The following is a 26,857-nucleotide window of genomic DNA, read 5'->3' on the forward strand; positions in this document are numbered from 1 at the left end:
CGGATTAGCTATTAACTATCTCTAAGACTTGGTTTCCTCTCTCTTACATCAGATGAGTAGGGTTCTCAAGAAGACTGAGGGTGCCGAGGTGTTGAGATGGTTCCATTGGTAAAGTGGTTGATGCCACAAGCTTGAGGACCGGAGTTTGATCCCCAGAAAGCACAGCCAGGCATGGACCCAACAGTGAGGAGGAGAGAGAGCAGATACTTATATTTATTATTTACACAATATTCTTTCCGCATGTATTGCTTAGATGCCAAAAGAGGGCACCAAATCTCACTACAGATGGTTGTGAGCCACCATGTGGTTGCTGGGAATTAAACTCAGGACCTTTGGAAGAGGAGCCAGTGCTCTTAACTTCTGAGCTATCTCTCCAGCCTCATCCCCCTTGAATCTTAAAAGCATGCTGACAGAGAAAGAAGGAAGGAAAAAAATAATAAAGGGACAGGAGGGAGGGAGGGAGAGAAGAAGAGTCATTACTGTGCTCATTTATGGGGGGGGGGTGAGTTGAAGGCTTGCAACAACCAGCCTGAGCCGGTGTCAGACCCAACTATGGTCCTGGAAACATCCTTAGTACTGCCTGGCCTTCCCCATCGATGTAGACCTTCTGGACTGCCCCAAGAACACAAGGACAAACAAAAACTAAATAAGCCAGGACATCTCTTCCTGGCCATCCCAGGTCCATGTGTGTGCTTCTGGAAAACGCAACATTTTGTTTCTTTGAGAGGAAGATGTTTTTGGTGCAGGAAGGGTCCTGACACAAGAACAGAAACAATGAACCAAATCCACACAGGCAAGAGAAGCCGAGCATTTTGCTGATGTCAGCTTAAGCAAAGCACGCCGGCTGATTTTTTTTTTTTTTTTTTTTTTTTTTCTGGATGTGCAGCCAGCTTTTGCACACACCACAAAAGGGCAAAATGAGTTTAGGAATCTTTCAAGCAGAGAACAACTGAGAAGCAGCCAGAAGGCTAAACATAACCTGGTCTTTTGTGCAGACTCCAACCTTGGCTGCTGTTTTCTCAGGAAGTGGACTCTGCCACGGTTGTGGATGGCTGTGTTGATGAAAATCTGTATTCATGTCCCAGGCACAAATTTGCTTTCAAGGCTTATTTTAAAATCTATTAGCCTAACTATGAGTGTAGAATGTAGCTTGAGCTAGATCTATGACCCCACCCCACTCCCATCTTTCATATTCTTGCTCAGTAGATGATGTCTGGTACACCAGCCCCTCTTAAAGTGGTCATTGATGGGGAATGATGATGCCAATGGGGTTCATAACTGTCCCCTCTCAAATATGTCACTTTGGTATATTGTAAGATGGATTTTGAAAATGATAGCCAGAAGGTCACTCCTAACACCTGCACTGTTCTCTCTCCCAAAGCAGGTCATAAAACCTGGGAATGATATTCTAAGCCTTGCTGCCCCCAAACAGGTCCTAGAACCCTCCTACGGAAGATCATATGCTGACAGCTGGGGAAAGGGGGTTTTATTGTCTCTGATGATAGAGGGACACTGAGAAGCCAACCAGGTGGCAGAGCTGCCAGCCACTCATTACAATCAGATCACATTCTTTGCTCTATCATGTTCCTCTATAACCATCTACTTGCTCCCAGATTTAGCACTAAAATGTTTTGGCTTTATATCCCCGTGAGGTGGTTTGTGTCTGTAATCCTAGCCTTAAAGTGTAGAGACCGGATATCAGGAATTTAAAGACCATTTCAATGGTATGACAAGTTCAAGGCTATCCTGCGCTATGTGAGTCTCTGTCTCAAAAAAAAAAAAGTAATCAGTTATGGTTAGGCTTCATTGTGTTCTGAGTTTTGGGTCTTCATGTCTTTATGAAGTCTTCCCATGCTGTACAAAAAGTTAAACATTTCTATTTTTCTCTTGTTAATTTGTGTCTGTCACAGGAGCCTTGGATCAGTTGATGGAGAGGTATGATTTGCCTAGGATGAACCAGAGGCTTCCACTCTTTCACTGTCTACTGCGTTCTCACTTCTTTTTCTGAATGCTTCTCCAGAAAGGACTTGAGACCCACAGAGCTGCAGGAGCTTCCTCCCCTTTCCATCAACAGCTAGCATCTCTCTCCCACTGTTGAAGAGTCATACTCTTTATGGACACCTACACAGTCACAGTGACCCCAGTACCATGGGAAGACGGGACGGAAGACACCACACTCAGGACTTAATCTGCTCTAGGTCGGCTGAGGACACAGTTTCTTTTTATTAAGTCATCTAAGAACCATTTCAGTGGATATGGTCCTAGCTTTGTCCAGAAGATCAGCTTCTCAGCCAGCAAAGCTTACAAGGAATTTGGCAGTATGGCTAGGTGCAGTTTTCTATTTTTATAATTACAAGCTCCCCCCCCCCCCAAATAAATACACTCAAATCAGATAGGAAAAAAAAAGCATGACACAAAAGTCTCATATGTGAGAAAGAAACTGACATGCTCAGAGTGGTATATGCAAAGCTCAAAGGCTCTGGGATGCTGTTCCCATCTTAGCGGCAACCGAAGAACCAGTGTACATTGTTTTCATTTTGCACACAGATCCTGTACACAAACAGTTGAACAGCTGCACTTTTTTCTGTGCAAGTAATAGCGGCTAAGGACTACCGGGCAAATATTTGTGGGGGCTGACCATATAGTGTTTGACTACTAATGACTCTACGTCTTCAAGCTACACACAGAAATACTGTATGTGACAGAGCAGCTCTTTCCTTTGTGTTGAAAGGCAATGCCTACGGCCACCTTCCCAGAAATCAATGGTAAAGCAAATCCAATTTTAGTCATGTGTTTAAAGATGGAAAGCGCCTAACAACCCCACCCCCATCACCTCCGTAACATGGACATTGCCCTAAACAGACATTAAGTCAGGCTGCCCCCTGTCCTTCTTGCCAGTCTTATCCCTGAGGCAGCACAGGCTCACGAGACTAGACCCCTCTTTTTTTCTCCTCACTTGCATGTGCCAGATAACAATTTAAATGCAAATCTCCAGGAGCCTCATTATCCAACTTTGTGCAGATTTGGTACAGTTGACACTGCCGATGCCTGTGAAGCTTAGAGGGAGGCTCATCTGTATTCTAACACATGAATATACAGAGAGTAGATTCAAAAGAGCAATTCATCACTGCTTTGAAATTAAACCAAGTGCCTAGGTTACGGAGGAATGCTGTTCTTGGAGCACAGAAACAAGGCTTTCTACAAAGGCAGCGAGACAGGACCTTCTCTTCCTGCTGCCCTTCCGTGAGTGCCCCATGGCATCAGATAACTGAAATAAGGGACTTCATTTTCACAGGGATACAACTTGCAGAGTGGAGGAGACACATACAGGGCAGGAAGACCATCTATGTTTATTCCAAACAAAAGTGGCAAGAAAATGATCAACAGCGGTACTTACTAAAAGCCATATGGCTCCAGAAGACATGCTTCATATTTTTCTTTATTTATTCATTTATATTTTGTAAAATCATCTTTCAAATATACGGCTACGTTAAAATAATTCTTTGGTTAAAGTATAGTTAAAATAAAAAAGTAGGGTCTCCCAAGCCTTTCATTACAGGGTGAAAAATAACACCCTCTTTCAGCCATCAGAAGGCTACTTCATCAGCCATTCAGACTGGATGACTCCGAATGCAGAGGGATAGAAGCACAGTCATCTGAATGCTATTGTCACTCTGGGGTGAGGTACAGGGCTCCTCACAGCCCAGCAGTGGTGGTGGTGAGGAAAGCCTGGGAAAAGGACAGCCCCAGCGTGGGCATTTACATGCACCAATTATTCTAGACAGTCCACAGAGAAAACCACAGGGACGAAGTCCTACCTAGGAACAAGGCTGGAGCACGTGCACATTTGGTGAAACAGGACACCGTTTAGACTTGCAAACCCACACTAAACCCTTTGACTCATTTAATCTTCCCTGGTAGACTTCAGATGCCTTCCCGACACTTACCAGAAAAAGGGTGGGGGCATGGTGAAAAAAATTTTTTTAAATTATCATCTTCCTGCCCTGTTTGGGACTCATTCCTTCTCCCAGATATCACTTGAGCTAGCATGAGCTGCCGGTCAAAAAGAGCTAGCATCAGCTCAGAGTCTGCTGTCAGCCGAGAACTTCTGTATGCATATGAAATCTGATGAAGCAGACGTCACTGCACACAGATCCGACGTGATTCCCAAAGGACTGCTTAGATGGACTCAATCTCCAATGTGTTTAAAGATGGAAAGCGCCTAACGACCCCACCCCCATCACCTCTGTAATATGGACATTGCCCTAAACAGACGTTAAGTCAGGCTGCCCCCGTCCTTCTTGCCAGTCTTATCCCCATAATAGGCAACCATGCAATAAGATGTTCATTGACTTCAGATCCTCCAGCATATTTTGATAAGCAATTCGGGTAATTAAACTTTTCTGTACTAAAGAGTTTTCCACAAGTTATTCAGAAACTTACTTCAGTTTCCATCCTCTTTGGCTCTGTAGACAATGGCCCAAAACTCTGTCTATATTGGATTGAGGACAATGGAATGTGGCACAACCAAAGTGATTCATTTACTTGGACACTTAAGGCTAAGACAACCGAGAGGGAGGAGAACCTAGGATGAAGTGTTTTACAAGTAAAGACACTGTCCACAGCATTCTTTACAGTGCCAAGGAAATCTGATGGAAAGTATTTAAGACTTATTCTGAGCACCAAGTCTGGGAAGTTGGTGGTGAATCATTTTGGATCTGAGTGAACCGAGGACTCACAAATACCAGAAGAATGAGCGACAGGAACATCAAAGTGGCTGTAATGTGACTTTTCTTTTAAAGCTTTTAATTGGAGTCTTTTTCCTTCAGGATATTTTAAGCTTAAAACATAATGAATGTGTCAGCACAGGGTAACATCTGTGCCAGGAGTTGGGCCTGTGTTCTTTCAGTACCAGAAAAAAAAAAAAAAATCACAGCTTATTTAATTAAAATGTAAAATTCATGACTATTTCTCTAAGCGCCTTTAAAACTATAAATGTCATCCCTTTGCTGATTCACATGTAGCCGGCAACCTTGACCCTTCCTCTTCTTTTCAGGGGTGGGCTATCAAATTCCAATCTCAGGTACTACAGGGCACAGGAATGCATTTGGTTTATATCAGTGTTCCTTCTCAGTGGCTGGGATTTCGATTTGCACACACACGCTACACTCACGAACTACCTCAGACCAGGTTACTGACTGCGGCCCTAACGGCTGTCCACACAATTAAATAAGCATTGATAAGTGATGTTTTGGTTTGATTGTCATTTATTCTGCTTTTAAATACACACCCTCTAAATACGGGAAGTAGGGGTGATGAGAGTCCACAGATAGGCTGTGTCTCTCCAACTTCCTTCAAGTACTTCTTCCTCCCATCTGTTTTGTTTTAAATTACCATAGAAAAGCAAAGAAAGAGGACAGCAAGAGAAGCAGTGCAGCTGTGACTGTCATCATTCATGTTAGTCCCTGGGCTTCCTCAGACAACCTAGAACTGGTTCACCTGTGGGCGTTCTGCTACAGGTAATGTGGACTGTTTGTGTACAACACAACCCTCAGTATAGTTTCTACTATTGCACTGAAGGAAGGTTTTGTTTTGTTTTTTTTTTCCTGATCCAAATAATGAATCAAACCTACATCCTTCCAAATGTCAATCTCCTTAACTGCCTGGGTAGAAAGACATATCTTGATTCAGACAGACTCAGGGATTTCACAGTCCGTCGGGCTATCCCAGGGGCAGTTTCAACTTGATTAATGTTCGGCAAGTCGGTATACCTCCCGTCCGATACGTCACTCATTTTCTTGATTCCTCCTGAGTATCTCAAAGTGCTTTGGAGAGCACAAGTACTTTTCTCCCCGTTTCACAGACAGAAGTATGAAGGGCCAGGCTGCTCTAGAGACGAAGCGGTGGTGCCGGGATGAAGAGTGGGGGTCCTTGCGGCATCTGCTGTGTGACCCGAGGACTATTCTTATGGTTGCTGACAACCATCAAAGCACTCCTCAGTGTGGCTCTGCCTAACTTGCAAACGGAGTACAGAAGACTACCCCATCTCCAGTTGGATTCGAGACACAGACCTTCCCCTTGCATGCCTCTTGAGGGTGCGGGCAGCTCTCGGGGAGAAGAGTGAGGCTCTTTAGCCATGCATACATAGCCTGAAGGAGGATGGTAGTCTCTGCTGCAGCAGGCACCTAGCTTAGGAAGACGGTTCTCCAAAGCCTTCCTAGCTAGGCAAGTCCAGAGAAGATGAATTTTGTTTTTTCTCGCCCTGAATCATGCCTTTCTCTCATCGACACAGTCTCACCGGAAGACCCCGAAGCGTGAACAGAAGTATGCTAACTGATTCTGAGCTGTCCCCTTTGAACGCAGTGTGGGCTTTTCCACAGTCACTGAACATCCTGAGGACTCATCCACAAAAGGCCAGTTCTTCCCACCTCTGAGGCGGCTTATTCTTGCAGTAAAGTCTCTCTCCAGTTGAAGCCCCCAGTGGGTCCATGAGTCAGGGGAAGGATGGGAGGGTCTGTCAGCTGCCATATTCCAGTTTCTCCCAGTTCTTCACAGGAACAAAAGCCTAGGTATGGGATCTGATGTCAGAGCAGCAAAGAAAGGGGAAAACAGAAGTTGGAGAGTTAATAATGCTTCAACCTTTGTGTCAACACAGACACTCAAGCGTTTCCAGAGCGTGCAGGCAGAAATGTAAAACATTCCACAAGTCAACAAACAATCCCAAATGGGTGGAATTGGTAATTCTAAGGCAACAGTGTTAGCACTGATGAGCAGGATCTGGTCATTGAGTGCCCCTACCACATGATTACAGATTGCTGACTAAGGGGGCGGGAGAACAGCACTGAAGTATGCACAGTGCTGCCTTCACCATGGGAATAAATTCCAGATTGAGTGGCTGCCTGAAACTCGGACAGTATCAAACCCTGTATATGTTTTCCTCCTCTATTTACACACCTACGGTAACGTTTAACTTATAAACTAGACACAATAAGACTTCATCAGACCACAGGGGTGGGGAGAGACTAGAGTAACACAACTGTGCCAAGGATTAACTCCAAACTGCATATCACGTTTAAAAGGTATACTGAGGAGCTCTCACATTCTATTTGGGCATAAGAGGAAAGACTATCCAAGTTCTTTTTGAAATAGGGTCTCATGTAGTCCAGGCTGGTCTTGAGCTCATTATTATACAGCTAAGAATGACCTTGAAATCCTGATCATCCAGCATCTACTTCCTTAGCTGATGAGTCAATTAAAAATAAAAAGTCAACCTTGTTTTATCTTTTGGGGGGAGCACAGCACAAGTACCTGTGACATCCAGAGAGGAAACCATGAACTGTCATGGCAATTCAGAGCTTATTTTTGTGTTCTGTGTCTAGAAGCACAGCCATAAACAAGACAACCAACCTGACTCCCAACTCATAGCTTATAGACTAATGGGACAGATGCTTGCCTTTTTTTTCTTTTTAAATTATAATTGAGTTTGAACTATAGGGAAAGGAGACAGCTGCCTCACCTCAAGATGTGCGTGTAGGATGTGGCTGATGGAAAATACAGGCAGGAGAAAGAATCCAGACAGGGGACTGGAGATATAGCTCTGGGGTTAAAAGCACTGGCTGCTCATCCAGAGAACCCAGGTTCATTTCTTAGCACCCACATGACAGTTCACAACTGTCTGTGATTCCAATTCCAAGAAATCCAACTCCCTCACACAGACAGATGCAGGCAAAATACATTAAAAAAAAAAAAAAAAAAAAAACACAGACAAGAGGGGCTAGGCCAGCCCCTGGGGCTTCTGTCCTGGCATGGTCCCAGTTTGGTTGTTCTCATAGGCTGCTTTCCCTTGGCCTGCCTGCTGGGCCCTCTTTTTAGGCTGAGATCTCGGCTATTTGTTCCCTCATCACAAATTCTTTCGGCTATTTGTTCTTAGCTTCCTCCACAAAACCTTTTCCTCACACACAGTCCTAATCAAATACCCTGCACAGTCCCACTAAACACATCTTGGCAGTGTCAATCTATAAAAGAGTCTCCCCAGCTCAGCGGACAATTCTGCCTCAAGGAAATTAGCTATCATCCCATCACCCAACAGTTGTGCAAACGCCAAGTACCCCCGGCTCTGTAACAGCAGGAGTGACTCACCTTCCGGACCATTTGTACAAAGTCCTTGGAGTTCTGAGGGGATAGGCCCTGGAGTTGACAGGTACATGCTTCGAGGGAAGACGCGTGGGCCACAATCAGGATGTTATTTCCTAGGAAACGGGAAAGGTTCATTACCCTGACTGTCTCCCTATACACTGCATATACACATACTGAAATCACACTGCAGTCTGTAAATATGTACAATTATTGTATGTTAATTAAAAACCTGAAAGAATTCTAGGGATGGAATTCAGTGGTACAACATTTCTAGCATGCATAACAACCCTGGGTTTAGTCCTGGACACAGAAAATAAATAGGTAAATTTGGGGCAGGAGAATCCATTAAAATACACTTCATTTGAAAATATCATAATATCTAATACCTTGTATGATAATCTAAAGGACTAAAAAATTATCTTAAAAATAACAAAAATATTTTAAGAAGTTGAAATAATTATAGATTTATAGGCAGTTATACCCCTTTACCCTACTGGAGTAAGGTGGCCTCGTGTCCCCTGCCTCGTGTTTCATGATGTGGTTTATCATCAAAAACACAGAAAGGGACATGGGTAGAAGTTACAGTTCTGACCTCACCAGGCTCATCAGCACTGCTTTATGCATGAGCAGTTTACGGTGATGCCCTCACGTGTGTATGTCTGTTTAACCATCATCACAATCGAGACACAAGCTGACCACGCTGGTAGGCTCCCTGAGCCAGGCCCTCTAATATAGTTTTAAATGTCACCCCCGTAGAACTGTGAGTCCTGGACACCTCACAGCTGAGAGTACGCCTCATGGATCCTCCTGGTGGCGAGTAGCTTATCAGTAAGGACTGCAATGTGGGACTCATCCATCCTCAGCTGCCCAGGGCTACCCACTGTTAATATCTGCACGCACGTAGTCACAACCTTTGCTCCCTGAGTATAAATAACATTAACCTAAGACTCATGGTGGATAGTTGGTCTTGCATGCTATCAACTATCTGAGGCCAGTTTCTAGAAGATTCAGACTAGAGTCTTCCCCAACACTGCTCTTGGCTAGTGGCAGCAGGGCCACTGTATGCATGCATTTCTGTGGGTGAGTTTGTGTGCAGACGTTCCCGTCATGAATCGTGGTAGGTAAATGTATTATTCTGTAGAACTTCTGGAAATTAAAACTGGGCATCCCCTCCATAAGGCACAAGATGACTAGCTACAATACAGAGCCCAAGTTATTCCATGCGGTGATGCCATCTACTGGGTTCCTGCGTGACACCTGTCGTGTATGATCCTCGTAGACTATCCCAACTTGAACGTGAAAGTCCCTACTGGAGTTATCTGGAAACATAATTCTTTCCTATCATATTTGACAAAGTATATTCAAAAAAGCCCAAACAGTTCATAAACGACGAAGGAGAGATGTTCACATATTTAAATATGAAGCCCCAGAGGGTGCCACCTACCTTCACTTTTACATTCGCTTATGATCTCTTTCGTCACCTGGAAACTCCTGTGGATGTAGGTGTCATAGGATTCCGAAATCACTAATTTGTTGACTGGAATGTGAGGTCTACATTGGAAAAGTGAGCAAAGGAAAGGAAACATGTTGACATTCTGATCCCGAGAAAAAGCAAGTGATAGCACCCTAAATATTTCAAGGCCTCTTGGAAGATCCCCTATTTCTGTTCATCCACCTCTCTGGAAATGAAGGAGGCACAAGGAAGAGAATTTCCACTCGGTGGATGCTGAGGTTGAAGGGCTACAGGGTCACTCGCAGTGACTTGTTGGGAAGACGAGGCACCCGGTACATGCTTACCCACGGGGACACACTGCCCAACTACCTCTTCTCAACATTACTGGTCATGGAGGGTACTAATCCCATGGCTCACAGGGAACAAGGTGGAGACTGGATCCCTCTGTACAGATCGCCTAGGATGGCCAGGGCTCTCCTCGGCAGCCTTATTCACAATGAGCCGAAAGGAGGGCTTTGAAAAACAGCTGTGTCGCCCCTCCATTTGTGAGCCTATGCACTTGCCCTCAACTACTTCTTTCTCTTTGTGTCTTATTTTTAAACCATTCTCCCAGCACTAGGAAAAGCCCGAGGGACAGAACGATGAATTAATTTCTCTACTTGAGAAGCTCTCTGTGTGGACCGGGTGAGAGGGGCTGTAGATGGAAACTGAGGCAATCTACAAAGGCACTTAAGGGGAGAACCAAAGCATCCATCATGGCGACCAGTCATCAGTGCCCATGGGGCCTTCTTGGTCTGTTGACATCTCCCTTAATTTTATGGTGTTTCAGGTCCATGAGATACTTGTTTTTATCATAAACCCGTGCTTTTCTCACTTTTTTGTGCCTTTAATTGTTGAATGTGTGGTGCCTGCTGCGGGTGGTGTTGAGTTCTCTAATGTTGGGCCTGATGAGGCCTGCTGCATCTACCTGAGCCTGGCCCGAGTTTGGAGACCTGTCTTTAGCTTCCGATTTAAGAGGCCCCACTTTCAGGCAAAAGTGATTCAGCATATCTGCCTTAAAATCAACCCTGCCTGGCAATTGTTAGGTGGAGTTTTGTCGCTGGCCCACCTCTCCTTGTACTACCTAACCTTGCTCTCTATGTCATCTTACCTCACTTCCTTAATCCTGCCTCCTGACCCAAACCTATAAAAAGGACCATTTTATTCAATAAACAGAGTTCCTGCTTCGACAGATCTCCCAGCTCAGTGGTGTTTTATGCCCTGTTCTTCAAATTAGAAGGGGTTTGGACTTACTAACTGCCAAAAATGGTGGCGTCTGCTTGTTTTGCAGGAAAATTGCTGCTTCTATGCCAACAAATCAGGCATTGTCAGAGATCCGAGAACATCAAGAAGACCTCCTGTGGACTGGCTTTCATGGCCTCCTGCCCTATATTTTTCCTCTACTCGGACCCTTACTTTTCCTTTTCCTACTTACCCTTGGGCCATTCATTCTTAACAAGCTCATACAGTTTATCCAGCAGAGGTTAGAGGCAATTAAGCTGCATCAAGTAGAAATACATTATCATCCGTTAGCTACTCAGGAACCCAACTCTGCCTAAGCCACAGGCATCTTCCTAGAAAAGACCTTCCTCTGCCCTCCATTTGACCTATGATGGATAAGACCCCAGATGTGCTGGGGTGACCTAAGGCAGGTTCTGGAGGAGCTTCTGATAAGCTGGCTACATGGTACCCAATGACAGGTAAGATCTCCATGTAGGGGACAACCTAAGACAGGGGCCATGTCCACTGTCAAATAAAAGAAAAAAGGGGGAAATGTTGGGCCTGATAAGACCTGCTGCATCTACCTGAGCCTGGCTTGAGTTTGGAGACCTGTCTTTAGCTTCTGATTTAAGAGGCGCCACTTCCAGACAAAAGCATATCCTCCTTAAAATCAACCCTGCCTGGCAATTGTTAGGTGGAGTTTTGTCGCTGGCCCACCTCTCCTTGTACTACTGAACCTTGCTCTCTATGTCATCTTACCTCACTTCCTTAATCCTGCCTCCTGATCCAAACCTATAAAAAGGACCATTTTATTCAATAAACAGAGTTCCTGCTTCGACAGATCTCCCAGCTCAGTGGTGTTTTATTCCCTGGGGCATCCGAGGAGGCCCGGGCCGTCGACACTCATCATCCCGCTCAGCCACAGAGAGTATCCAGCTGGACTGGCCACCCTCCTCTAAGCACTACCTGCTGGTTACCGACCCGGCACTCTAAATTCACATGGCATCTTGATTATAATTTTTAAATCACTACTTTTAAAATTAGCACTAAAAATATTTACTGAGACACTCCCACGAGTTAGGGCTCTTTGCAAGTGCATTGCCTGCATTCTTCCAGTATAATCTTCTCAGCAGCACTTCCACAAATTCTAAGTCTCCAAGTGACAAAACCGGCTCCAACGTGACAGCTGATTTGTCTTTAGCAACTCTTAGAGCTGAGATCTCAATCTGAGTCTTGGATGTGCCCTGTGAACTGAGCCTCTTACACAGGACAACTTCTGATAGTGTTCTCTTCCCACTCACCCATCATAGCATGGCTACTGGCACAAACCTGAAATTTCAGTGCTCACGGGGCTCAGGCACGAAAACTACCAATGAAAGTTGAAGGCTAGACTGGGTTACATAGGAAAACGCTCTCACAAATATCAGACTGACCGACCAACCAGCCAACCAACAACAAACAAACACAAAGAAAACAAAAAGTCCAAAAGACTGCCCATTTGACACTATTTTACTATCAGGAAGCCTAAGATTGCTGAGTTTGGAGGAAACCTGTTTTTCTTAACCTTCACTCAGCAGGCACACTTCTCCTAGGAGAAAGCATCCTGACTCTCACCAGCCGACTCTTCCCTGAAGGAAAAGTAGAGACAAGAGTCACCATCATTTAGGGATGGATGTCTTTGTTCTGGAATGAACTCCTCTTCTTGGCCTTTTCTTTCCATCCCCACCTCTTACACCATTCCTTTGTCATTTATGTTACCCTGTGTCCTAGGAGCATCTCCCTTCCCCATTCTGTACCAAAAGGTCACATTGTACGGTCAGGGAGTCTCTTCTTGGGTGTCATTGTCATATTTGTGTAAATAAAAATGGAATCCCAGGACCTAGTTCCTCACCCGTTCTTGCCTTTGACTTCTCTCAGCATCTTGAAAGGTGTCCTGGTTGTCATGGGATAGTCTAAGCTTCTCCTATAAGCAGGACCTATCACATCCCCAGCTACACTTACAAGGTACGGTATTGCCTTTAGAGTCGGGTCAACTTCCAACTACTTACTGCTCTTACAACTTAAGCGCTCCCTGGTGGTTCTCCCAGCATCCTCCCTTGGCCACCCTCTTCTCCAACCTATACTGCTCCAATCCTAGTGCATGCCTTTGCTTTGAGCTTTATCCAAAGCTCACCCTGCCTCAGTCCTCTATCCTTCCTGGCCCTCCAAATATCAGGGCCCTGTACCCTGCTCTGAAATGCCTCCCAGTTGGTAGAATATTTTGTTTATATTTTTCCCTCTTATACTCTTGGCCTAGCTCCCTAGCCTGCTTTCTACACACAGCCCACAGGCAGCTTTTGTTGCCTGTGGATGACGCTTAGATATGAGTTACTAGCCTGGGATGGTTCCCCACTTAGCTTCCAGCCCTTTCCTCCTGTTCTGCGTGGTCCCTGTTGCAAGGAGCCAAGACTCTTTTTCACAATAATATATTTATGTGTATGTGGGCGAGTGCATATAAGTGCACCACGTGTGCAGGAGCACGAGGTGGTCAGAAGAGGCATCAGATGACCTGGAAATAGAATTACAGACAGTGCGCAGCCATATGGGTTCTGGGAACCAAGATCCGTTCTTCGGTAGGAGCAGCAGGTGCCCTTAACCACTGAGCCCCAGAGCCAGGGCTCTTTAAGCAGCGCGTGATTGATTGTACTGACTCTTGGGTTTTTTCCCCCCCGTCACCATTTGAGCTGCATTTACTTGCTCTGAAGGTCTACTCGTTTGGCTCCATTTATGACACAGCTGTTAACTCCAGTACAGTGCCTCTCCTATGCTTTACATTTGGCTTTCTCATCTTATTCATGGAAGCAGAGGCTTCCTGGTCCTACTCAAAACTGACAGAAAATGTCACACCGAATCTTAAAATGAAAAAGGAATAAGAACCATGTCTCGATCCAATAGTTCCCAGCATTCATGCTGCCTGCACAGCTGACGGCTGTGTGGCCTGGGTACACCGAGAGGCTCAGCAAGGAAGCCTTTGCAGAACTTTGTAGGTCACCTTGGGACATACTGTAGGACACACTCACAGTGGGAACTAGGACCCAGCCACCCCAGAATGACCTGGATGGAGCTGATGGAGAGAGAGGAGAGTTACTTTACCCATGTTGACAATAACCTGACATCTCTCCCAGCCAGAAAGGTGATGGCTGTTGCACGGGACAATAGTTTATTGCTATTTCCCCCAAGAAGGAGAAAAATGGCATCCAGAGAGGAGATTGAACAAAGTGTGAGGCATACTAGGGAAGTCTCCGATGGGATGTCATGTCTGAGGAAAGTTAGTTCCCTTTAGACAGGTAGTAGCACAGAGCTGGGCGACTGGGTTATCTTAGCAAGTGTGACTGTGGAGAAAGGATATTCTTTCCCGCCGTGTCCAGGAACTCAGGGGATTAGTCACAGGTGAGGTATTTAAAGGAGAGGACAAGTGAGAACACGAGGAAGAATGTTCTATGCAGACTGGTTACTTTACCAAAATCTGCAGTGAGACAGAGGAGTTTAATTTCCTAATGGAACGGCAGTGACTATCTGGCTTTCCTCAAAGTGTCTGGGTCGATTTTTGAATGGTATTGTCACTGTATTATTTTTTGTTATTATTTTTTTTAACCAGGCATACAGATTGTTCATCTGGGGGGACATTAAAAAAATAAATCTAGTACACAGCATGGCCTGTTGGAAAGAACAATGGACCAGGAGTAGAATGACTACAAGGCTGAACACACAGAACCTGAGACACAGAAAAATATTAATAGATGTTAATTTTTACAACAAAACTGTTACTGTTTTATTTCCATGCATGGTCAACAAAATGTTTTACCATAGGCAAGCCACTTGGACTTAAAATGGCTTTCTGGGCTGGGGACATAGCTTAGAGAGCTTACATGCATGTGCACGCACAGACACACACACAAACACTCCTTATTCACTCTCTCTTTACAGGATCATAAAAATAATACATGAACAGAGAATTAAAAATCAGTGGAAGCCAGCTACAGTGGCCCAGGCCTGTAGTCACAGCACTTGGGAGTCAGAGACAGGAGGATCATGAGTTCCAGGTCAGCCTGGGCTACATGAGACCCTCTCTCAAAAGGATAAAAGAGCAAGTGATTTGAGAATTTTAAAGTAAAAATGGAGGGTAACACACTGTCACGTCCCTAATTCACTGAGCTGTTCTCTTACCACCGGGGGTGTGCCCCTAAAATACAGAACAGCTTTACTAGGATGTTGAAATAGCAATAATAAAGTTAGGGAATCTGAACCCAAGAGCAGGTGGGGTAAGGATTTCCCAGTCTTGTTTTCTAAACCATAGCTTGATTTCTACCACGATGAACAACTCCCTGTAGGCCTGGCTAGGTCCACCATCTGTTTGATGAACATGGCCTGGTGACAGTGCAGGACACAGGGCCCTGGAGAGACAGCAAGTCAGGGGTGTTACCTGTAGGTTGTATCAACACTCAGGTTGGCTGCAGCTAACTCTGACGGAGGTATCCATGCCGGTAACGTGCTCCCAGCAACCCACTTTGTCCATTCAAATAGGCCTGGCTCCACCCGAATCTTCAAGTGATTGTCTTGTTGTAAACCTTGGGGATGAAGTAGAATTAGGATGAAGGAAGCACCACCATATTGTCAGTGGAGAAATGAACCACAGGACTAACTGATAAAAAAAAATGATAAGGCAGACCAGGATGTACCATGCAAAAGAGGGATGCAACCAAAAGTTGTACCCAGCTATAGTGTCTTTTAACCACGATGATGATGAGCAAGGCAGGATGACCCTAATGGGGCAGCAGTGGCATCCAGGCCTTGGCAGTGACCAACAGCTCTCTAGTTAAGACTTCTTAAGACCCACTAAACAAGAGGGAAATCAGCCTCGACAACTTCCCAGGGCTGGTGAAGTCATGGGTCCTGTAGGAGAACCCATAACCACCACTTTACTAAAGCAACAGGATCCCCAACTACATCCTAAATGTTTGTCTTTATACCCACAGATACGTGTGTCCTCAAACCTTCAACATGGAAACTTTTCTTTGCAACAGCTGGAGGCCATTACAGAAAACCACAACCAATAAAATACAGAACTGTGGAGCCCAGTCCCGATACACGTACAAAACACTCCCACGCCCGAGGCTCAGGGAACATTGTGAAAGAGGGAGCAGAAAGATCGGAGAGTCTGCTACCAGATTGTTTCTCTAGGCATACCAGAAGCTACACCCAGAAAGTCTCCCAAACACGACTGCCTAAACATGAGCTGAACAAGGATGACACCAACAGACATGATGGTGGAAGGGGCGTGGGGAAGGCTCATGAGGCCTCAACCCTACACAGAGAACTATGGGCAACTCGGGGGATGGTCAGAGTGGGTAGGTACCCTTCTCCAGGGAAGAGCATATTGATGGGCTGTCCAGCACTAAATGCTCAGCCCTGAAGAAGCACTATACAAACCAAGCAGATTATTCCTATGTATTTAGAAACGTGCGTGCGCGCGCGCACGCGCACACACACACACACACACACACACACCCACACACACACCCACACCCACACACACACACACACACACTTGTAACAAATGATGAAGAAAAAAGGTCATGAGGGAGAGCAGGGAGGTGTTTTGGAAGGTCTGGGAGGAGGAACGAGAAGGAGAAATGATGTCATTATACCATAATCCCACCTCTCCTTAAAAAAAAAAAGAAAATTACAAGGCAGTTATTCCCTTCCTATTGGACTCAATGTATCACTTAAGTTGGAAGTGCACAGCTTTGGACAAGGTTTTTAAACTTTGTGCTTTACAGTGTTGTTTAATATGCATATTGTACAGCTACACACAAAGCATGAGTTTAAAAATAGAATTTCTGCTCTGCGAACACGTGCTAATATTTATTACTCTGGCTGCACCTCCACTGTATATGCTATATATGCTGTATATATATCTGATATAAGGGAAACTCTCCCGTCCACAAACCATTACTCAAACTATCCAAGCTGGTGACCCTCTGTTTCCCTTCAGGGACAAAGTCTCCCTTCAACCCCTCCGTTTCAGCCTCCTCTGGAGTGCTGGGATTACAGATGTGGGCCACCACACCCAGCTCATTTCTGCGTTCCGACTCTTTCTAAAGTAAATTCCATGATGTCTTACACAACAAAGCCCACACTCAAAAGCTCAGCTAGTCTCTCGGCATGGACTACTACGCAGCAGCTTACGCTGTGCCTGAATATCACATATACGTTGCTCATTCTGTCTATCAGGGAACCCGACGTTAATAATTTACACATGACAGTGCACAAGTCCTATTTTATCCCAGTGTGATGCCCTTAGAATATATGTATATTTTTTTTTTCTTTATATTTGCTTAGCTCTCTTTGCGGTGCATTTAGTTCAGCTTCTCTGTGCGCAGTTAATACCCAGATGCCGCTGCACCAAGAGGAAAGTTTACTTAAGGTTAAAGAAGAGAAGGCTGAAGTGTGTGGCAAGTTCTTCGCTGGCTTCTTTATTTCTGGCTCATTTGTGTGTCTGGCTCAAGTTCAGTCCAGCTCCCTGTCTTCCTCCCAAGGAGGTTGTGCTAATGCAAATGTCCATGGACTTCAGGGTGGAAGTTGAGCACTTTTTCAGCGATGGAGCTTTTAAAACCTTTCTAATTTGCAGAGCAGGGTGCTGCATACATTTAATTCCAGCCCTTGGAGGTAGAGGCTGGTGGATCTCCATGAGTGTGAGGCCAATCTGGTCTACACAGAGAGTTCCAGGCCAGTCAAGGCTACCCAGTGAGACCACATCTCAAAAAAGTGAATGAATAAGTAAGTCTTTCCAATTAACTGAAGAAACTAAGATGGTGATGGTGTGGAACGCCAGTAGCTCAGTTACTGCTGAGAACAAAAAGGTAAACAAAACACCACATCAAAGCCAGGGAAGATGGTCCAACTGCCTAAATGCAAAGAGAACCATCTCTGTAAAAGGAGCAAATATTTTGTACAGCTACAATCCATTCAAGACAGCTTAAAGGACTTAGGGAAAAATTAATAGTATACTCCCTTTATCTCGATTACACTGTCAGCAGTATGGTTTTTTGTGCAAGGTTGGTTACCTTGTGGAAGAATCCTCAACAAAAATTCCAGATTTGTGTGAGCCACAGTGGCTCAAGCCTGTAATGCTAGCACTCAGGAGGCTGAGAGAGGAGGACTGCTGTAGGTTAGTGGGCTACACGTCACCTTGAAACCTTGTCTCAAAAAAACAAAAACAAACAAACACAAACAAAACCTTTCGGTTTTTGAAGCTCCATAACTCTGCAATAAGTGACAGGAAGCAGAGGGATGGACCACATGACTTCCGCTCAGCCGACAGTCTTACCTTTCAATATATTATGTGCAGTCTGAACGCAGCGTAGGGATGGAGAGCAATAAACGTGATCAATAATGGTGTTACTTTCTAACAAGGCTTCACCTGCCAAGCAAATCAACAGAGAATCAGCATGATGGATTCACTCGGGCATCAGCCCGACCCTCAGCGGAACCGTGCAAGCAGAACCTCGCAGAGAGCCAGATCCCCTCACTGGTGCTTCCACGAGGAGGCCAAGCAACACGCCTCTTCTTGTCTTTTTTTTCTTTCCTTCTCCCCTGCCACCTCTTAGGGGAGCTACAGACAGGACAGTGCTCTGGCCTCTACAAAGATGCTGAAACCCGCTCTGTGACAGCAGGCAGAGGGCTAGACGGTAAAACCCTATGGTGCCGTAATTCCAGCTGTGCTAACCCGAATCTCAGCTGCCTAGACTCTAACACTGGGAAGCCGATATCCAACGCTTTAACACTTTAATGCTTTCTCTTGTGGTTCCCTTGTTTTCTCTACTAGGGAAACTCTAAGTATCTTCATGTGGTATCAATGTCTTCCATGGACTCGTTCGTCTTCCCAGCTCCTTCTTTTGACCTGCCTCGACCTGTGCTCTGGAAATAAGAAGGGCTTGCATCCCCTGTACTCCTAGTGCTTTTTGTTAAATATTTATTATTAGTGGAGAAAGAGAGACAGAAGGCACACACGTGCATATGGAGGTCAGCAGTCAACTTTATGGAATTAGTTCCCTCCTTCATGCAGGTTCTAGGGCTTGAACTCAGGTCACAAGGCTTTTGTTGTAAGTGCCTTTACCCACTGCGCTTGTCTTGCAGGGATCCCCTGATGCAATATGGTTTTGTTTATATTGTCCTCTACACCAAGAATACTCTCTCTCCCTTCTGTTCCTTCTTTACTCAGATAACTCCCACTCGAGGCCTCAGCTCATCCTGCCTCTTTATTTTTTTTTTTCCTTACTTTATTTGCTTTACATTCAGATGTAAAGCATCTCGTCTCCTCCAGGTCTCACCTTCTTCCCCTCTATCCCAGTCCTAAAGGAGAAGCCCTCTTCTTGTACTAACTGACCCCAGACTATCAAGTCTCTTCAGGTGTGCCTGCACCCTCTTCCTTTGTGGCCTGGCAAGGTCACCTTGCCTGGAGGAAGTGATGGAAGAGCACGCAACAGAGTTCATGTCAGAGACAGCCCCTGGTCCCCTTACTAGGCGACCTACATTGACACTGAGCTGCGTATGGGCTACACCTGAGCAGTCACCCTGCCTCTTAATCGCCCTTTCTTCTTCCTTCTCCCTCCCTCTCTTGTTGCTTCCTTGTATTTTCTTTTTTAAATTCTTCTCATACTTTGTGTAGAGTTTTGTTATTCAGTCAGCCATGTAGTCTGATAGTCATCATAATACATACATGTATTTCCATGAATCTTCACTCTTGGATCCCTGTTACCTAGCCCAGAACTTGCCCAAATAAGTGATCAGTAATACATAGTAAATGGCTGAGTCGTATAAGGCACAGTTTCTGCACCACCAATATAGAAAACAGCTTTCAAAGAACTGAACAACTTCAAAACGTCACCGGGCCTCTGCAAATTCTGCAATGTCCCTGGATCTCTCCCTTACACCCTCGCTTTTTCATACACCATGCTGACTGAGGCTGCCCTCTTGAGCTAGCAGCTGATACATCTACTAGACCAGTGGCAAATAAATAAATTAAAAGGCCTGACTTTCCTTCTCTCATTCCTCAGCAGGGGCTACATCTGTAATCAGCAGAGGCCTACCTGTAATCCCAGCCCTCAGAAGGCCGAGGCAGGAAAATCTGTCATTCTAGACCAGCGTGGTCTGTAAGACCTTGCCTCAAAAATCCACCAACCAAACCACAAAAGGAAGTCTTATGAAGTATGTCTGCACACCCACAATGTGGGTCTGCTGAAGGAGCCAGGAGATGCCATACAAGAGCTCTTACCCACTAGTCTTGCTTGCATGCACCCAAACACGGTGATTGGAGCATCTTTCTCATAGTCCCGGAAACCGCCGCTCCGCTGAGGTAAGCTATAAGGCATGTTCAGGTTGGTGCGAATATAGCGGCCTGCAGGGGGGGGGGGGGGAGAAGATCATATAAAGGCTGCACAGACTTGTTTCCTGGAGACTTTCCTCCAAGAGCCTGACCCTTCCTCCTTCTTGGTCATGACAATGAACTGAACCATTTGAAGCCGATGATGGTTCAAGCTGACACCTTTTCTTCAGTAGACTGACATAGAATCCACTCTCCCTTCTGCTGATGACATCGGAGAGGGGATTTCTCAGCGAAAATAACAGCCAAACAAAGGCAACGCCTCCCATTCTTAATACGACACTCAAATGAGTAACTGGATGGCCTATGTGATTTAAGGGTAGGGACTCTGGCTACAGGATCAGCATGTCTTGCTCATGAACATGGGCAAGACACAGCTACTCTTTGCTCCCAGATACCTCAGTTTATAGAATGGGAACAAGAACACTTATCTCTCCCCTAAGAGTTGAAACAACCAAGAAGGACTTAAGAGTCCAGAAATTTCCTAACTACATTAAAATGACTCGTTGTATATAAAAGTAGCTTGACGGTGCCCCCTAGAGGCCGCGACGGGTATGCACTGCTGTGCAGGCCACCAACCACCAGTACTTTCCCCTTAGAGACAGGAGATACATCCCCACTAGATGCCGGAGCTCACAGACAAGTGTGAAATCCTGAACAGATTATACGTTTCCCCACACAAGCACACCTATGACAACATTTAACTTGTCACAGTAATGAGGAATAACAAAATGACATATAAGAAGAAAATCATACAGGTGTCTTGCACAAAATAGATTATTATACTTGGATGGAAGTTTTGGGTTCTTTGTGAACTCAGCTATATCATGTAAATACGTTTTGGTTTTAATCCTAAGAGTGGGGTTTTAGTTGGGCTATAGTTTGTCCACACCTGTTAATTGCCACATGTGGGGTGTGGTCTTTGCCAGCTGGTAATGGCCTTCCATGTGCAGCGTAGAGAGGGGCGTGGTCTAGGACTCTGGGAGTATAAATATGAGAGCAGAGAAAGAAAAGGTGTGGCGTTCAGTGTGGGCGTGTAACCGTTTGGAGAGACCAGAGACCAGAGACGGTGTGGTGGTTTGGAGCAGACAAATGGAGAGAAACACTTCGGGGCGCAGCCTCGTGGAGGAGCCTGCTAGCTGTGTCTGTAGTTGATGGAGATTGATATAGGGCCCTGAAAGAACCCCTTGACCCTCAATAGCCGGGAGAAGTAAAGGTGTCTGGGCCTCCTCTCCCCACTAACCTTTTCTCTCTCCTACTCAAGGTTCAGGGGTTGGTGCCTAAGCACCTCAAATAAAGGATAATTTTAAAAAAGAATGTTACACTTCTTATTAAAGATACCATGTAGGCTGGAGCTCAGGCAATCTACCACCCTAAGGCCACTGCAGCAGACCTCCCAGGCTAAGGCAGTTCCACCTTCCAACCTACCCCAAGCGAGGCAGCAGGCCACCCCAAGCTGTTCTGATGCCTCACAAGCTGTGACCCACAGCCGCCCCTTCCCCATTGCAGGGCCGGCTGCCCACTGCACCCTCGTGCCCACTGCACCCTCCAAGAGCTATGTTTAGAGGCCAGTTTAATACATAGTAGCAAATGGTTCCCTCGTTCTTCTTCCAGGCTCTGGGCAGTCAGCCCCTCCTCCCCGCCTGCTGAGGCCATGGGAGCTGTCCTTGGTAACCTTTCCTGCTTCAGTCTACTGCCTTCAGAGTGAACTGTGAACGTTTTGGACACTTGGCATACTTTATAACCCCTCAAGGCAGAAAAGCGGCCAGACCTCGGCTTGAGGAAGGTCCAGCAGCCCAAGGACACTGCCCGAGATCTCTCTAACTCTCATTTTCAGCCCCCTCAGCAAGACTCATCCCATATTATGCAAATTTGAGGTGAAAAGACTGGACAGAAAACCACCTATCCCTGAGCAGGAAAACTGGCCAATCCCTGAACAGGAAAGTTCACCAATCCCTGAGCTTCCCATAGCTCAGGACTTGAAATCCCACCAACCCACAATCTAGAAACCTCTGCCCCCCCCCCAAGATCCACCCCCTACAAATTCCTATATTAAGGCTGTTTTTTCCCCAGTTTCTTGCTGCCTTCTCCGTCAGCTGGTCCTGGATTTGTCCCTCCTCTCCTGGATTCGTCTCTTTAATAAATCTCTTTTAAGAGATTTACTGCCTGCTCTAACTCACTTGTCAGAGGTGGAAGGAAAAGAAGAAGAGAAGAGAAGAAATGAAGGAGCAGAGCTCAGGCTCCTCAGCTCCTCAGGATTGGGCAACCCTCCCTTGGGAGCTGCAATGTCTCTGTTGTAGAGGCCTTCTCTCAGAGCAGTGAGGTTCCTGGGCCCCCGTGTCTCAGGATACCTTTGGGACTCTCTCTCATCTCAGAGTTGGGATACCTTCCCAGTCCTCATAGCACGTGACTTAGATTCGTGGCCTCAGAGTTGTGGGTCTCCCCAACACCCTTCCACTGAGTACCAGAAGGCTGGACACCTTCCCACCTGATCAGCAAGGCAGGCCAACTAAGAAAAACAACACATAATCTATCTATGTGATCAAGTGAGGAGAGGTAAATGGTACTGTGACAGTAGATTAGATAGCCAAGATGTTATTAGGCAACAAATGAGTGGGTAGCATATATACTGTGAATACAATGACAAAAAGGATGATGTCCTAGGTGGGACATAGGCAACCTGAGATTTTATCACATTTCCCGGAATGGAGGGGTTACAACTTAAATTACATGACTTGCTTGTGTTCTGGCTAACTTTATGTCAACTTGACAAAGGCTAGAGTCATCTGAGAGGAGGAAACCCCATAACCGAGAAAATGCCTCCATATGATTGGGCTATCGGCAAGCCTGTAGAGCATTTTCTTAATTACAGATTAATGTGGAAGGGCCAACCCCCACTCCATTGTGGGTGGTGCCATGCCTGGGCTGGAGGTTCAGAGTTTTGTAAGACAGCTGGCTGAGCAAGCCTCAGAGAGGATGCCAGTAAACAGCATCCCTCTATAGCCTCTGCATCAGCTCCTGCCTCCAGGTTCCTGCCTGCTCAAGTTCCTGTCCTGGCTTCCTTCAGTGATAGATTACAATGTAGGAGTGTAAACGAAAAAAGCCCTTTCCTCCCCAACTTGCTTTTTGGTCATGGAGTTTCATCACAGCAATAAAAACTCTAAGACAGCTTGCTTTAGACTTTTCTACTTACTGGTTTTAGAACATGGTTAACCATGGGTAACTGAAACTAGAGTCAAACTGGACAAATGGAGAGACTAAAGTCACCCACCTTTGGCATCAAAGCATTGGGATAGCCAGTACTTCCCAAATACAACATCCATCCTCTCCCCATGCCGACATACAAAGAGGCATCGCTTCTGGGGTCCAGGCTGGCTGTTGACCCTCAGGGGCTGCAGAGAAAGAAAAGCAAAGAGTAAGGATACACAGGGCATCACAGACCTGCCGTGAGGCCAGGAGAGCTGAGCCCTAGGACAAAAATCTGCCAGTGTCTGACTCTGACAATGCCCTTGACTGCCGTGAGCTTAGTCTGGCCTAGCTGTAAAGTGAGGATAGTAAACTCACCCTACAGTTACTCTCAGGCTCCCATGAGATACCTTCAGGTGCTGTGAAGTATGAGGAATTACGAAAGTGCTATTATGCCCTTTGCTGTCCCTACTCTAATAGGCTTATCCAAGGTACAGTTCCCAGGTCAAACCAGTCATTAATGTAGAGATGATCATTCAGAAAGACAGCTGTCTCCTCCAAAGGAGGATGTCATCATTTCCTTCAGGGAGGGAGAAATTCTATTGTCACACACATGTCTGTCCCTCCAGTGCCCTGCTTCATTTTAATACTAACACTTTTATCATGTATTATTTATGGGTGTTTTGTCTGCCTGCATGGTTGTGTACCGCACATGAGGCATAGTGTCCACAGAGGCAGAAGAACTCACTAGGACTGGAGTTACAGACAGTTATAAGCCACCATGTTGGGTGCTGGGAATTGAACTCAGGACCTCTGGAAGAGCTGTCCGTGCTCTTAGCTGCTGAGCCATCTCTCCAGCCATGCTTTGCATAGTCTAATCATCAGGTGTTGATGACTATCTGACTACATACGTGTTGGCATTTCCAGAACGGGCTCAGGAGGGACAACTTCTCAGTGGTGACACAGGCAAGTTAAGACAACTACAGGTTCCGCAGCTGCTAGTGGAACGGCACAGACGTTTCTGCACCTTATTGCTGATATGTCATGTGTTCCCAGTTGCCTTGGACTCCTAGGTCATCGTTGGCTCCCACCCTTCCACTGGCACCTTCTTGCTTTGCCAGGGCTGGTGTGTGGATGGGCGTTGTGGACTCTGCTGCCTGTTCTGCTGACGCTCCAAACACAGTGCCCCTCCCTGTTTGTCCTCAACATACTGAACTTTCTGCTTGTCTGTCTGTTCTGCTTGAAAACCACTCCTATTCCCTTCTTCCTTCAGTCTCCAAAAGGGCCACTAATATACTGAATTCTCACTACACTGATTACTATGATAAGAACCTCATTCTATCGATACAGGTATAGGTGTCAGACCTATTTTGAGGTGAAAGCCTCCTCTTCTCTCCTTGGGATGGCCTTGCTTCCAAGCTCAAACTCAAACGTCGATGTCCGCAGTCAGCACCGCTCACCAGTCTCTTCTAGTTTAGGACTGTTGTGTGTCTTTTATGACCTTGTATACTGCCTCTCCATAAGGTCAATGACCTTTGGAAGGAGCAAGGTCAATGCTAAGGATGGCCCTCAAAGCATTCTGATTAGCCAGGTGGTGGTGGTGCATGCCTTTAATCCTAGCTCTTGGGAGGCAGAGGCAGGAGGATCTCTAAGTTTGAGGCCAGCAAGTTCCAGGACAGGCAGGACTACACAAAGAAACCCTGTCTCAAAGAGCAAAGTAAAACAAACAAACAAAAGCTCAGAGTTCCATTCGAGGACAGGACCCTCACGATCAGCCTTACCTGCATGGGCTGGCAGATGATAGTGAGAGGTGTTGTCTCCCCGAGTCCTTGGTCCTCATACTGCCGCCTCTCTAATACTCCATCACCAAACGTGAGTGAGCTCGAGGACACCGTATTTAAGATGGAGTAAGAACTGCAGAGGGAGGAGAGGAAAGGGTTAACTGCTTTGGGTGGGAGTCCTGGGTTGTTCATAGCCAACAGGATTATGGGAATTAGCACAAAGGGTGTTCTGGTCGCAGGGTGCTTGGGAATCTGAGCAGTGAGCATCCCATCCCCAGGCAAGAACATCTTGTTTTTTTACTGAAGGCTTGCCGTTAATAAACAAGGTGCAGACAGTTCTCAGAGCAGAGAACAGATGCATGAATCCCTTTGGGCAGGGATGGGGTCCAGTGATTCTCAGCTTATTAGGACGCTGCAGGCAGGGTTGGCAGCAGAGACACGTTAAAGAATAATGAGGTATCAATTATGTACCACTGTTCCTGCTCTTCCTGTTGCTGCAGTGAAATAAACAGTTCCTGTCGCCTTTAATCTTTTCCATGGCTGTTTCCATCCGAGGAATGTGAGGGCAGATGTGTTCCCAGCATGGCTTTGCCTGTGGCTCTGCGGCTCTCAGGAACATGGTCCTTATCCCTTAACCTGCTCTCTTCTGTCTCCAGCACTGTGCTAGCCTTCACAGCGATTCCAAGAAGATGAGTAAAGACTGGGGCATTTCAGAGGACCTGACTCTTGCTAGATGTTTGAAGCTTTAAACTAAGAACTCTTATTTCCAACTAAGCCACTGTGACTACGGAGGCCCAGAGGAGATCCGGCTGAGAGCAAAACTCTCCAAACATGCCACACTGAAATTCCTGAACACAGGATGCCTTCCGAAAGCTTTATGTAATGAGGGGTGCTATTACAATATGGCCGCTGGGCAGCTCCGACAAACATCTCCTGGGTCACTGGGAAGTCTCAAAGGGAACTATCTGGATTTTTAATTTTAATCTCTTGGAAAGGGCCGGTTTGCCTAATCGAGTCTGGGTTTGCCTCTGTAGACCCGAGAATCTGAGCTGGCCAGCAAGTGCGCACTCTACAGTAGGCAACATGATATGCTTGTTAGAATTTTACTTTTGAATGTTTTTTTTTTTTTCATATTTTCTAAAACCAGTAAGCTAACTGGTTGTCGGGCTTTTGGTTTTTTAATTACCTACCTCTAGCATTTTTTTTTTTTTGACATATATTCCTTACACACAGTACTCAGTCTTGTAAGGACGTTGTTCTACAAGCATTTAATGTACTTAATGTGCATTTAATGCACGCATTGGGCGTGGTACACACCCTTTTAGTCACCGCACTCTGGAAGCAAAAGTAGGCAGAGCTCTGTAGTTTGAAGTCAGATTGCTCTACATGGTGAGTTCCAGGACAGCCAGGGCTACACAGGAGCCTTGTCTGGTGGGAATGGGGGGGGGGGGGCACACATCTTATTTCCAAAAAAGTTGATAGTGCACTTTGATCACATTTTCTCCTTCTCTTCTCTCTAGCCTAACATGGCTCTCCCATTAGTTCCCCGGAGTCCTTTAAGCAGTTTCATGTCTGTATTCATGTCACATGTATACATGTATGTGTGTCTGTGTATGT

General features: G+C 45.8%; 1 protein-coding gene across 2 annotated transcripts in view; it reads right to left on the reverse strand.

Moving 5' to 3' along the window:
* Positions 1-2,184: 2,184 nt before the first annotated feature.
* Positions 2,185-26,857, reverse strand: part of Ubash3b (ubiquitin associated and SH3 domain containing B) — a 145,785-nt gene continuing 121,112 nt past the window's right edge. For both annotated transcript variants that reach the window (XM_055622294.1, XM_055622295.1), the window contains exons 7-14: positions 25,241-25,373; positions 23,545-23,665; positions 20,166-20,288; positions 18,219-18,311; positions 15,312-15,456; positions 9,581-9,687; positions 8,140-8,249; positions 2,185-6,578 (exon numbers count right to left, since the gene is read on the reverse strand). In XM_055622294.1, coding sequence (XP_055478269.1) covers positions 6,441-6,578; positions 8,140-8,249; positions 9,581-9,687; positions 15,312-15,456; positions 18,219-18,311; positions 20,166-20,288; positions 23,545-23,665; positions 25,241-25,373 — 970 coding nt within the window. In that variant the 3' untranslated portion in view covers positions 2,185-6,440. The remainder of the gene's footprint in view (positions 6,579-8,139; positions 8,250-9,580; positions 9,688-15,311; positions 15,457-18,218; positions 18,312-20,165; positions 20,289-23,544; positions 23,666-25,240; positions 25,374-26,857) is intronic.

This window comes from Psammomys obesus, unplaced genomic scaffold (genome assembly GCF_907164565.1).
Source record: "Psammomys obesus unplaced genomic scaffold, mPsaObe1.curated_primary_1811, whole genome shotgun sequence".
Lineage (NCBI taxonomy): Eukaryota > Metazoa > Chordata > Mammalia > Rodentia > Muridae > Psammomys > Psammomys obesus.